Below are 14,503 nucleotides of genomic sequence, written 5' to 3'. Positions count from 1 at the left end.
ATGGAAATCACTGATTTATATAAGCAAGCAAATTTCTGTTCAAAGTGCTTACTTGAGGGCATTTTGAGTGTCCTGCTTTAGTTCACTGAAGAAACCCATCTTAAACTGGTGCCTGACAAACAGCAGCTGGAATGACAGCAGGTGAGAGTTGGACTGTTTAACACTGTTAGATGAACATATGACTCATATAAACACAACACTTAGTGCTCACATAATTTTTTATACAAGGAATTTCCATAACTTTTCCAATTATGATTTTTAGAAATCATTGTTATTCAGGCTGATTCTTGAAAGCAAGTTTTGCTCTACACAAGATCAGTATCAGGCTGATGAAATCCCTTAGAGCAAAATGAAACAAGAAAAATGTGCATTCACAATACAAATTTCATTGACTGCTGCCTCTTAAATGTGCTTAATAGCAGTGTTGTTCAATTTCACACTAGTGGTGTAGATTAAGTGCAATTCTCGAACGTTCTTCTTGGATTTATACACTATTTAAAAAGGCTGCAAGTTTCACTATAAACATCATACTCGCACAAATTATGAAGGTCATCCAGTCCGAACTCTTATTCGCTGTCGTTTTGTTAGGTTTAATGCTTTATTATGCAAGTTAATAAGACGTGATACACACAAGCAGTGTGTCTGTCCACACTGAAATCGAAACTCCAGCACAACGTGACACGCTCTCAATAATGTAGAGCGGGGCTACCCAGTGATGGGCAAAATGTCCTGTCGCTTGTAGTGGTTGTTTATGACAAAACCTAAAGCTTGTCGTTTTAGTACATTGCATATGGTCAGGACACTGAGCGTGATCAAAAATTCAGGTTTTAAGCTTATGTCTAGAATGAGCTCCCGATTACCTGGTGTGTAGTTTTGTTGAGGAACTCCTTGTGAGATTTCACTCGCCGGATCTCATTATAATAGTAGGTCTGTGCATGTTCGTAGAAAGCGTTCTCCAATCTGCAGACACACAAAAACACAAAACTGTGTTCAATTTCATCAAGGGGAGAATTAGATGGCTTTCAGAAACTTTCGGAAATATATAGCCTTGAAAAATTTGATTTTTTTCAGGTATTTACAAACCAGGACTTATTTTAATAATGAGATAAGACCTATAGGGAATTGCGATACCAATTTAATTTATATATTTATTGACATGTATAAAAACAAGGATAATAGGAAACTGGTTTCAAAACTATACTCAACTATCCAATCCACTAAAAAACATTCAACAATAAGGCGAGGTTAAAATGGGAGAAAGAATCTGGACTATCTATATCGGAGGAAGACTGGTTGAATATGTGTTCTGTACAGTCTACCTCTAGTAGCTCGGGCCTCTGGAGAGAATTCCAAGTTAAAATCTGTTCAGACGGGCAAGACGGGAATGGGTTTATGCTGGAGGAAATGTAGGGAACAGCTGGCAAATCATTTCCATGTATTTTGGAGCTGCCAGGCCATTCGGTCATATTGGCAGGAGATAATACAAGTAATACATACCATTTTTGGTGAAGGAATTGCTCTTTCTCCACAATCTATTTGGGCAACATAGCAGCCCACTTGTTGGTGAAAGACAAATATCTGCTGAAGGTGCTATTAGCCGCCAGCAAGAAAGCTGTAACACGAAAATGGTTACAGACTGAGCCTCCAACAAAGACTGACTGGATGGATATTGTGACCAACGTTCAAAGCACGGAGAGAATGACTTTATCACTGAATCAACAGATGGATAAATATTTGCGATACTGGGAAAAATGGATTGTGTTTACTTCATGTGATGTTAACTGAACCATTACTGTATGATCTGACATGTATTCCCATTAATGCAATTTATGTATGCATCAGTGACCAAACATTTGTTCCATTAAGTTTAAAAAACAAAAAAGAAAACTGTAACTACAGTTTATCATTATAACTGTAGCTGTAGCAAAATCAGCATGAAAAATAGCAAGAATGCTGTATGTGATTTACAAGACTCCTCCCAATGCTGTAATTTCAGAGATTTCAGAGTGTCTCATATACTGTACAACAGCAAAATATTAAGGCCTTTTTTTGGAAAGGACCTAAAAACATTTTTTTTTTTTCATGATGTACTTTAAAGAAATAATTCATCCAAAAAGGAAAACGCTGTAATTTTGTCACCCTCACGTTGTTCCAAACTTGTATGCCGTTGTTATTTTTTTCAGTGGAACACAAAAGTGGACATTTTAGAAGAATCGGTCTCCGATCTTAGTCACTGTGAACTGTCACTGTATGGAAAAGAACTGATTTTTTTTTTCTCTAAATTTCCACATTTGGTTTTTGTTTTGTATTTTTAGAATCTTTCTAGATTTTATTTCAGTTTGAGGTGTAATTAAGGTCTTTAATTGTGCATTTGTATTTCTTCGTTTGAACTTATATTTTTGAATTTCTTATTTACCTACGCATTGTTTTTCCTTTTGGCTTCCATTTATTTGTTCTAAACTGTTTTGAAATATTTGCCTATAATTCATAATGTCCCGATACCATTTTGTTAGGAACAAGAACAAGTACCGATACTTCCTTTTTGGTACTCGCCGATACGGACACCCGTTTTGTTTTATTTTATCTGAATTCTACATCAACAGTTTATTTCAATTTTATCATTAAAATGGTGTCTAAATAAATAAATCAAACTTTAATCAAATTAAAATTGAACAATTAATTTTCAACATAATAATGTATTATTTTTATCAAATTAAGTACTTTTATAGAGAACCTCACAGCGCAATCCAAAATAAAACATGTGAGTTAATTTTGGGCAAATAAAAGAGCATCACAGATGTGAAATGTTGCTCAAATGTAATACAGTTACGATTGATTTATAAGTAGTAGTAGTAGTAGTAGTAGCAGTATTACTGTGAATATTACATAACTATAAAGAAGTGAAATGTTTCTGTCATACTTTTTTCCATTAAAATTGAGCTTTTATTTTGACACAAGCTTTTATTTTGGAGTGTTTCTGTGTTTATTTTAGGGTAGCTTCTCACTTCGTGACCCAATGTGATTATTAAACCGCAAAAGGCTGCTATTTAATTAAATAAATACATAGTCTGTATGTGCCTCATGCTACAAATTGAATTAATCGCTTTGCTCATTGTCATCTGCTACAAACAGAGCGTGCAATGCTCATGATGGTGTTTTCCATGTATGAGGAGTAGCAAAAGGTATAAGCAGCTAGTGTCAGAACAACACCCGCTCCACACATTCACAAGCGCTCACACATGAAGCACGCAGCACATGCAAACTATAAATTTATCTAATTAAATCACAGCCTTTGTGGTTTAATAATCACACTAGGACATAACGTGTAGTGGTCGACCGATATGGGTTTTTTAATGGCCGATGCTGATGCCAACATCCAGAGAGCAGGGTGGCCGATAGGCTGATACAATGCCGATATATCACAATTTAATATAGTAAATAACAAACATAAAATTGCTAAAATACATTATATATATATATATAAATAAAACTCTTATATTTACTCAATTTCACACAAAACAAAACAATAATATTGCATTTTAAATGGTAGATAACAGTTTCTTCAGATTTCTGAATTTTAGTAATTTATTTGCACATGAAGAAATTGAAATATATTAGGAAGAAGGAAATAACAGTACACACAGTAGTCCAGCAACCATGGATGGCATGTCCACGTTAGCAATCGCATTTACTCAAAAAAATATACCAATTGTACATACATTGCATAGTGAATAAGACATTTACTTATAGCACACGTGAAGCGCTTTTACCTTGGGCTGCATCCGAAAACACAGGCAGCTGACTTGCTGCCTAATCAGTTAATGGCTTAACTGACATCTGTTTTGAATGAATGGAACTCTGGAAACTGGTTTCCGAACAGTTTGAAAAGCACCTTATTTTCATCGTACCTACGAATACAGCTTCCGGCGGCAGCATTTTCCTGGTTTCGGACGCAGCCTTGAAGTTGCACACACGCGCTCGTGCGGATCCACCACAAGACTCAATCTCCTGACCATTTAAACAGCCTGAATCGCCTGCTTGGATTGACATGGAGTGACCGTCCCGGAACTTTTGATCCTGAAGTTTTGATTCTGGCTGATAGAATACGCACTTCAGAGGAAGATAATTAGATGAGCGCTCATTGGGAAGAAAATGCTGGATTTTCATGAGGTTCGTGAATGACATCTGTTTAAATGAGATATCTGCATATTTGCAAACAGTATATAATAAAAGTTTTATTGTTATTTGGCTTTTATCATTAGAAAAGTTACAGGGAACTGTTTAGGAGAGACTGTTAGAATACGTGCTTCAGAGGAAAATTTATGAGCGCTCCACAGGATGCTGGATCTGCTGAAGTTGTGTGAGGTTAGTTTATTACATCTGTTTAAACGAGATATGCGCATATTTGCAGACAGTATATGATATTAGTTTGATTGATATTTGCCTTTTTCTCATTAGACAAGGCAGTTAAAAGTTACAGTGAACTGTTGAGGAGAGAGAGGGAGAATACTTTAACATTATGAGCTCAAACATCTCAGCTCTGATATGCAGACCGTTTAAATGAGACTGTGTTGCACACCGGCCTATTACTATAGTAACACGATAGCATGTAACAACAAAACGAACCGTGACTTGTCCTTTACATGTCTCAGTCGCATCATATGGAAGCAGGCAATTCTCGGCGGCCTCGAGAAACAAATTGGCCAAACAGGAAAATGTATCGACCGATGCTGATAATGAAAAAAGTCAGAATATCAGCCGATTTACTGGCCTCGGCGATATATCGGTCGACCACTAATAACGTGGTCTTAATTTGTGCACTGAATGTTTACAGAATGACATTTGTACGTCAGATGGTTTCGACTTTTGGCATTTTTATGAGCACATAAATAAATTAATTACTTGACTAACCTAATGATGTATCCCACCAGGTGGTCAGTATGGGGCAGAACAAACAGGGACTTCCCAGAAAGATCACAGGCACCACACAGAGTAGAAGCTCTCTCGGATGCCACTAGATCTTCACCTGAGACAAACAAGCACAGCGTTACTCAGCAACATCTACCTGACACAGATATCGGACCGGAGTGACTGAAACAATGATTTCACTTTGTGTGATACCTGGTGGAAGAGGAGTCTTCTTCTGAATCAAAACCACAGCGACCTTCGTGTTTCTTCCTTGTAAACTTGTTCTGTGAGGAAAAAATAAATATTAGCAAACAACAAACAAAGATAAAATTGTTTTGATTTGTCCCATATGTTTTTATTGATTTCTTTATATATTCAAAATGTGGGACACAGCTTACATTTTGGCAGTTAAAATTAGTTAATAATTATTTCATTTTTATCTTTTTACTATTGAGAATTGAATATCAAAATTTTATAGTTGATATGCAGTATTTCTGTTTCTGTGTGAAGCACATACGTTTTAAATGCCAAAATATGCGAATGAACACAAATGAAGATTTTTAGAAGAATATCTCAGCTCTGTTGGTCCTCACAATGCAAGTGAATGGTGACCAGAACTTTGAAGCTCCAAAAAGCACATAAAGCCAACATAGAATAAGCCATATGACTCCAGTGGTTAAATCCATGTCTTCTGAAGAGATATTATAGGTGTGGGTGAGAAATGTTTTAATATAAATCTCCACTTTCACTTTCACATTCTTCTTTTGTTTTTGGCGATTTGCATTCTTTGTGCATACCGCCACCTACAGGGCAGGGAGGAGAATTTATAGGAGCTGAAATATTCTTCTAAAAATCTTCATTTTATGTTCTGCTAAAAGAAAGTCATACACATCTGGGATGGCATGAGGGTGAGTAAATGATGAGAGAATTTTCATTTTTGGGTGAACTATTTCTTTAAATCATAGCATCTAGTCCTTTAAGTGTACATCTCCACAACAAATACTCAAAGCCCATTTATATAAACTGTACCTGATGATTTCCACTTTGGTTGCACATTCCGACTGCTTTTCCTTCCATTGCGGATCGTCCCAGTCCAACTCATAAAACAGCACGACCAGTGCGGGCACCAGGTTGAGATGTTTGTTCATCCAGCCTGTCTTCAGAATCCCTTTAGGGATGTACCACTCATACGATGTTCTCTGACATGAAAAGAGAACAATGTTAGAGATCCTAAGTCAACACAGTCGCACAACAGCAGAGTAAGAAGAATTAAGGCAATTCAAGAATTTAATTCAAATGGGCTAAATGTTCATGTTTTCATGTTTTTAAGGGTTCCTTGATGTGCACACTCCAATTCCAATTTAGTGCGAGAAAATTGCTTACTAAACTCTTTTGTTGAAATCAACATTATGCCACTAATGCTGTTCATTAAGTTGAACTTTTATTGAACCTGGAACATTGCTTTAATTTTGATGTACAGTAAGACCCAGAGGCATAAAGCATCTCAAAGCAACTGCATAACCCTTTAGATATTTGTAGTGTTCATTAATAAGCTTTTGTTTCACCTTGGTCCTGCACTTTGGATACTCATGGTCTCCTGGCAAAACTTTGAAAGAGATGGGCACTCTGTCAGCCCGCCGGTTGGCACAGAAGGCATCCCATATGGCTCTGTGGATGGCATTATAAGTCACGTCCAGACCTGTCAGAGCCACAAAGGCCATGGGCCGGCAGCACAGCTCTGGAGGAAGATCCCACTGTGCTGGACTCATGACGCCGGTGAACAGCACCTGACAACCAAGTACATCACAAATCTAAATTTTACAATGAACAAACTGTGAATGCGGGGTTTGCAATGGCAAACACCAATCTAGAAAGTAGATTGGCAGATATAATGGTTATATGAGACATACAATTGCTGAAATTACATTAACACTTATTTTTCTCACACACACACACAGCTAATGGTATTTACCTTTAGATTCGAGTTCTTTTTGCACGGTTTTCAGGGGTTTGGCCTACATTAATGTGCAGCTCTTGTTTATAATTGAAACCCCACCTTCATCATGACACGTGACTGCCTCTTCTTCAGCGCCTTGTCGGCTCATTTGAGAGTGGAAGCGCCTCTTTACTGCCACCTGCTGAACTCATGCGACCCTCACGGTTAAATGGCAAATGCATTTGTTTAGTTATTTATTTATTTATTTATTTGCTTACTTTTTTTTTTTTTTTTTTTTTTTTACAGGATAATATAGATGGACCGAAAAGTGAGGGAGAGAGTATAGAATGTATTTACAAACATATGATCATGGTTTAACATTTTGATTCGCTACTGTGCATACAGAATTGCAGAAGTGTTGAAGTGCTTAAATACTGGTGTGCTGGCATAATCATCAGTTTGTTCAACTATGTATTGGCTTGTTCAAACGTACATTGGTTTAGATCAGGGTCAGAAATTAAGTTTTTTTTTTTTTTTTTTTTTTTTTTTTACTATGGGGCAATATTTGAGTGTATTTCAGTTTAAACAATTTACAGTAAATTCCAAATCAAATCAGTAAGGTTATTACATCAGCATCAAATCATATTTTTGATCATATTGTTGTACTTACAGTACAATGGAAGTGAATGGGGCCAATTTTTGGAGGGTTTAAAGGCAGAAATGTGAAGCCTATAATTTTATAAAAGCACTTAGATGATTTTTTCTTATAAAAATTGCATATTATTTGAGCTGTAAAGTTGTTTAAATAATTATTTTTTACAGTCATTTTAGGGTTTGTTGACATTACATCGTCATGGCAATGAAATTGTAAAATTGGCTATAAAAGCTTCATGAGTGATTTTTCGGGTTTAAATTCATGTTTAAACGCATATTCTTTATGTACATCTTGTGGCTATACTTTTGAAACAGTGAGTATTTTAATGTTCAAAAATTGGCCCCCATTCACTTCCATTGTAAGTGCCTCACTGGAACCCAGATTTTTGCTTTTTTGTAGGAAAAGGAGGGCCGAGTCAAAATAAATGTTTGTGTCAATCAACATTGTCAAAAATGCTGTCGATTGAGCTTAACTTGTATTGAACCCGGAATAATCCTTCAACTTCACCAGAGACTATTAATTTTTCAGAGATGGGCCACTTCTTTTAAAATGAATGGGAGAAATTGGAATGCTCAGCCAAGAAGCTCAAGTGCCCAATGGTCAATGGATGTAGAAGGGAAGTCCCGCCTTACAGTTAAAAGAGCCAGTCACCTTTTAGATACAGACTTCATCTGTCAATCAACTCAAGAATGCTCATGCACATACAAGCTGTAAAAATTGCGCTTTTTAGCTTAAAATGAGGTGAAGAAGCACAGTTTATCATACCAGTGTTGCCAGATTTTACTGCTGATTTGAAATATGTCATTTAAATGTAAGCTTGGCAAGCAGTTTTTGAGATTTCAGTGTTCCTCCATTCAAGTAGATAGGAGCTGCACTGGCATGACTGGAAATAGCCTGCTGAAAGCGTTCCAAAGATGGCCGACAGTGGACTGACTTGCTAGAAAGACTTCACTCTCATTAGAAAGAGGCTGATTGAAAGTTAGTTTTTTACTGGTTTCACATGCACTCAACGTCTGCTTTCTTCACTCGTGGAATAATACATCCAAACTGAACATGTTCAAACAACATAAAAATAGTTACAAACAGGGGGCCTGGGTAGCTCAGCAAGTAAAGACACTGACTACCACACCTGGGGTTGTGAGTTCAAATCCAGAGCGTGCTGAGTGACTCCAGTCAGGCTTCCTAAGCAACCAATTGGCCCGGTTGCTAGGGTGGATAGAGTCACGTTGGGTTAACTTCCTCGTGGTCACTATAATGTGGTTCGCTCTTGGTGGGGCGCGTGGCGAGTTGTGCGTGGATGCCGTGGAAAATAGCGTGAGCCTCCACACATGCTAGGTCTCCTCAGTAATGCGCTAAACAAGCCACGTGATAAGATGCACGGATTGATGGTCTCAGACGCGGAGACAACTGAGAGTCTTCCTCCGCCACCTGGATTAAGGCGAATCACTACGCCACCACGAGGACTTAAATTACAAACTAAATGATCCAATGAATGCTCCAAATAACAAAATCTGAACTTGAACAGGTGAAACTTAACAGTCTCTTAAAAAACTGCTACTAGTGTTCATGCTCATGTTTTATAACAATGCTGTAACAAATTGGAACTCCTTAACCACTGAAAAAAAAAAAAAAACTAAATGGATCCCAAAAACGCATTGTGTTATCATTTTTTTTTTTGTCTACCAGCAACTATCAGCTTCTGCCGATAACAATAGTTCCAAAAGCAACTATCAGCATAGATTAATTGGTAAAACAGATAGATTGGTCAACCTCTAGTCAGTAATAACATCCCTACATGTAATAGTAATAATGTATTATGTACTAATGTGTAATAAGATATTTTTCAAGTTTTCTTAAGAGAGAGAGAGAGAGAGAGAGAGAGAGAGAGAGAGAGAGAGAGAGAGAGAGAGAGAAAAACTCCATGACAAAAGTATGGCATATAGTGTAAATTTGTTTATTGTTTTTACATATAGTATAATTTTGAACCCATTCTAACTGATGCTCCCAAAACTATCACAAGTCATTCTCACATTCGTAATAAATCCTCATTTATATTTACGAACAAGATGATATTACTTTGGTGAAACCAAATTCAACACAATTCACAACAACAAACTGTAGTTACATCACAGAAATCGAAATGTTTGAGTTTGTAAGGCATGAAAAACATCGGATGTAGAGACAAAGCTGGACTGGCCCTAAATTGTTTTCTAAGAGGTGTGCTGTGATAATACATGTACACACAGTGGGATATCCATCATTTTGGGGAAGTTGGTTGATTTTATTAAATTTTTTTTATGGCTTCCTTTCATGTTTCGCTTCCTTGTTGCTGTGATGCCTCTCTTGCGGTGCAAAGTGATAGGGTTACTCACCACTTTTCTCCTGTTCTTCCTGCTTGTTGCCACGGATACCTCCATCAAACTATTTAATTCCCCCGTTCATTACATACATGGAATATCGCTCCTGTTCATGGGATGTGATTGGATGATTCCCTTGTGACGCTGTGGATGCTCTTTTGGACTGTATGGTATTGTGACACAGATCTTTGATGAGTGTATTTGTTGTGGATTGCACTCTGATTGCATAATGAACACACTGGGACTGGTCTCAATGCGACTGTGTGCTGGATTCATGGGCGTTGCTCTTCTGGAATGACTTTATCAAAGGTAGAAAAGCTCCTTTTATACTTTTCACTTTTCTTTTTTTTTAGCAATGCATCAAGTTTTCACATGCTGCCTGTTAACATAATACACTATATTGCCAAAAGTATTCGCTCATCTGCCTTTAGACGCATATGAACTTAAGTGACATCCCATTCTTAATCCATAGGGTTTAATATGACGTCGGCCCACCCTTTGCAGCTATAACAGCTTCAACTCTTCTGGGAAGGCTTTCCACAAGATTTAGGAGTGTGTTTATGGGAATTTTTGACCATTCTTCCAGAAGCGCATTAGTGAGGTCAGACACTGTTGTTAGACGAGAAGGCCTGGCTCGCAGTCTTCACTCTAATTCATCCCAAAGGTGCTCTATCGGGTTGAGGTCAGGACTCTGTGCAGACCAGTCAAGTTCTTCCACACCAAACTCACTCATCCATGTCTTTATGGACCTTGCTTTGTGCACTGGTGTGCAGTCATGTTGGAACAGGAAGGGGCCATCCCCAAACTGTTCCCACAAAGTTGGGAGCATGGAATTGTCCAAAATCTCTTGGTATGCTGAAGCATTCAGAGTTCCTTTCACTGGAACTAAGGGACCAAGCCCAGCTCCTGAAAAACAACCCCACACCATAATCCCCCCTCCACCAAACTTCACAGTTGGCACAATGCAGTCAGACAAGTACCGTTCTCCTGGCAACCGCCAAACCCAGACTCGTCCATCAGATTGCCAGATGGAGAAGCGTGATTAGTCACTCCAGAGAACGCGTCTCCACTGCTCTAGAGTCCAGTGGTGGCGTGCTTTACACCACTGCATCCGACGCTTTGCATTGCACTTGGTGATGTATGGCTTGGATGCAGCTGCTCGGCCATGGAAACCCATTCCATGAAGCTCTCTACGCACTGTTCTTGAGCTAATCTGAAGGCCACATGAACTTTGGAGGTCTGTAGCAATTGACTGCAGAAAGTTGGTGACATCTGCGCACTATGCGCCTCAGCATCCGCTGACCCCGCTCTGTCATTTTACGTGGCCTACCACTTCGTGGCTGAGTTGCTGTCATTCCCAATCGCTTCCACTTTGTTATAATACCACTGACAGTTGACTGTGGAATATTTAGTAGCGAGGAAATTTCACGACTGGACTTGTTGCACAGGTGGCATCCTATCACAGTACCACGCTGGAATTCACTGAGCTCCTGAGAGCCGCCCATTCTTTCACAAATGTTTGTAGAAGCAGTCTGCATGCCTAGGTGCTTCATTTTATACACCTGTGGCCATGGAAGTGATTGGAACACCTGAATTCAATCATTTGGATGGGTGAGCGAATACTTTTGGCAATATAGTGTATATATAGTGTAATGAAAATCAAACAGATTTAACAGATTAAAGGAATATTCTGGGTTCAATACAAGTGAACTTCAACAAAGTCTTTCTAGTAAGTCAGTCCACTGTCGGCCATCTTTGGAATGCTCTCAGGAAGTTATTTCCAGTCATGCCACTGCAGCTCCTATCTACTTAAATGGGGAAAGACCAAAATCTCAAAAATGGTTGGTCAAGATTACAATCAAAGAACATTTCAAATCAGCAATAAAATGTGTTAATATCTGATATATTGTGCTTCTTTACCTCATATTATGCTAAAACAGACAATTTTCCCAGCTTGTATTGCTAATGTGCATGTGCGTTAGCAAGTTGATTGACAAGTGATGTCTGTATCTAAAAGGTGATTGGCCCTTTTACCTGCAAGGCGGGACTTACTTTATACATCCGTTGGAAATTGGGTGCTAGAGCTCCTTGGTTGGGCGTTCCAATTTCTCCCATTCATTTAAATAGAAATGGCTCATCTCTGCTAAATAATCTCTGACCTCAATTAACAATATTTGTGGCATAATGTTGATTACCACAAAAAATCAACATAGTTTCATAGAATGAATGTTACTTAATTTTTGCAAACTGACTTTTTCATGGTGCATTCTACGTTTCGTCGCAGTTTCCTGGTGAAATGAACTCTAGAGGCACTACAACAACTGTGTGTTTTATTCACTTTCACACAAATCACAACTACAACTGCTGATTATTTAAGGAATAATGTACAGTCAGCTGGTTGTTATCGCACAATAAATACAGGGTGATCAGCACCGCGAAGCGGAGAACTCTTGTGTCACCCTGAAGGTGTTTATTTTGTGATAACAACTGGCTGACTGTACATTATCCTGCTTATTACATGGCTACTAACTAAATAAATAAATACATGGACATAAAATAATGATTTGTGTTGAAATTATGTAATTTGAGAAAGAAATCACTGAACAGCTGAAATCCACCTCCGGTTTGCATCTGAGTTCTGTTGGTGTTTTCTTTGTAAAAATGAATCTTGACTCCTCAATATTCAGCCTTTTACAAGACTACTTTCCAAATAAATGCACATGAAACACTGATTTGAGTTGAAATTATTTTATTAGCTTACTTGTAGAGATCGCACAGTGATCTAAGAAGCAGAAGAGACGGCTCGTAGAAACCGGTTGAGCTGTCTGATACGTCTTAATCTCTGGATGTGCGGTTGTTACAGAGGAATATCTGACTGCTGGATGGCGCCATTGACCAATCAGAATCAAGTATTCCAGAAAGCCATGTGATCCACAGTTTTCCTGACCAACCACTGGGTGGTGCCATGATGATTCTAATTGACTGTTTCTAATTTCTTGTCTCGAGACGCCAAGTAAAAACTACCAAAACGAGCGACCCAGAGCAGAACAACAACCATTTAAGTGTTACTTGGAGTAAAAATGTATTTCAGGCTCAACTTGTGCAGTTGTTGTCTGTCAAAACAACTCAGAACAATTAATGATATCAACGTAACTAACATCTAAACATCGCTTAATTTCATCTACACACTCTACACACTATACAGGTACTGTCTATAAAAAAAATGGTCATCTTGACTCTATGAAGTATCTGCATGTTTTTTGACAATTTTTACAAATGTTGTCATGATTCATTGTTGTTTGCCTTGTGTTTCTCCCCTGTCATCTGTTCCTCCTGGACTACATTTCCCATAATTCCCTGCCCTCATCACTGCCAGCTGTCCTTGATTGTCCTCACCTGTTGTTTGCTTGTTCCTTGTCAGTTGTTATGTGTTTTGACCTCCTGTGTACGACCAGTGCCCTTCGTGAATGTTTCCTTTGTTCCTGTGTTTTCCCATCGTGGATGTTTCTTTTGTTCCTGTGTTTACCCCATTATTTTGTACTTTGTTACTTCATTTCATTAAACTCTTTAGCCACACTTAGATCCAGCTCTCGTTACTTCCTTCCTAACGTTACATCAAACTGACTGCAAAATGGATCTAGCGGCTTACTTCACTGAACTAAGCCAGGCGGACTTATCCATAAGGGAGTTTACCCACTTTTTCTCCACCATTGCTGTCCACACTGGATTTGACGATGCCACTCTAAAATCCATTTACAAGATTGGAATCACAACACGCCAGTGGAGGGAATTGCCAGACTCTGGAGATTACACGTGGGAGGAATATGTGAGGCTAATACTCAACACACTTGCATCAGAGGATCCTCCTCTTTCAGTCCCGGTTCTGGCTTCCGAGTCTTCCACGCCTCAGCCTGCTCCGTGCCATGTCACAGCCACGCCTCAGCCTACTCCATACCATGTCACAGCCACGCCTCAGCCTGCTCCGTGCCATGTCACAGCCACGCCTCAGCCTGCTCCGTGCCATGTCACAGCCACGCCTCAGCCTGCTCCGTGCCATGTCACAGCCACGCCTCAGCCTGCTCCATGCCATGTCACAGCCACGCCTCAGCCTGCTCCAGGCCATGTCACAGCCATACCTCAGCCTGCTCCAGGCCATGTCACAGCCATGCCTCAGCCTGCTCCAGGCCATGTCACAGCCATGCCTCAGCCTGCTCCAGGCCATGTCACAGTCAAACCTCAGCCTGCTCCATGCCATGTCACAGCCACGTCTGAGTCTGCTCCATGCCATGTCACAGCAACACCTCAGCCTGCTCCATACCATGTCACAGCCAAACCACAGCCTGCTCCACATCATGTCACAGCCACGTCTGAGTCTGTTCCACGCCATGTCACAGTCAAATCTGAGTCAGCTCCACGCCATGCCACAGTCCAGCCTTCCGTGACTCATTGCTTGAAGGCCTTCATGGCCTTTGTCTCCAAGTTGAATTATCCGCCACTGATATCGGTGCATAGGGCCACAAAGACCCTTCGCCACAAATCGTCAGTGCCCACGCCTGCCACGGCCAACGAGCCGACGCCCACGCCTGCCACGGCCAACGAGCCGATGCCCATGCCTGCCATGGCCAACGAGTCAACGCCCACGCCTGC

At 39.5% G+C, this 14,503-nt stretch overlaps 1 protein-coding gene across 1 annotated transcript in view; it reads right to left on the bottom strand.

The window, feature by feature from the left end:
- Positions 1 to 6,993, bottom strand: part of LOC127418026 (trafficking protein particle complex subunit 11-like) — a 47,063-nt gene extending 40,070 nt beyond the window's left edge. The window contains exons 1-7 of the mRNA XM_051658341.1: positions 6,881 to 6,993; positions 6,474 to 6,695; positions 5,938 to 6,107; positions 5,122 to 5,192; positions 4,912 to 5,026; positions 861 to 960; positions 53 to 126 (exon numbers count right to left, since the gene is read on the bottom strand). Coding sequence (XP_051514301.1) covers positions 53 to 126; positions 861 to 960; positions 4,912 to 5,026; positions 5,122 to 5,192; positions 5,938 to 6,107; positions 6,474 to 6,677 — 734 coding nt within the window. The 5' untranslated portion in view covers positions 6,678 to 6,695; positions 6,881 to 6,993. The remainder of the gene's footprint in view (positions 1 to 52; positions 127 to 860; positions 961 to 4,911; positions 5,027 to 5,121; positions 5,193 to 5,937; positions 6,108 to 6,473; positions 6,696 to 6,880) is intronic.
- Between the last annotated feature and the right edge of the window lie 7,510 nt (positions 6,994 to 14,503).

This window comes from Myxocyprinus asiaticus, chromosome 27 (assembly GCF_019703515.2).
Source record: "Myxocyprinus asiaticus isolate MX2 ecotype Aquarium Trade chromosome 27, UBuf_Myxa_2, whole genome shotgun sequence".
Taxonomy (NCBI): Eukaryota; Metazoa; Chordata; class Actinopteri; order Cypriniformes; family Catostomidae; genus Myxocyprinus; species Myxocyprinus asiaticus.
Note: the sequence above shows the minus strand (reverse complement) of the source record. Positions and strands in the feature narration are given on the sequence as shown.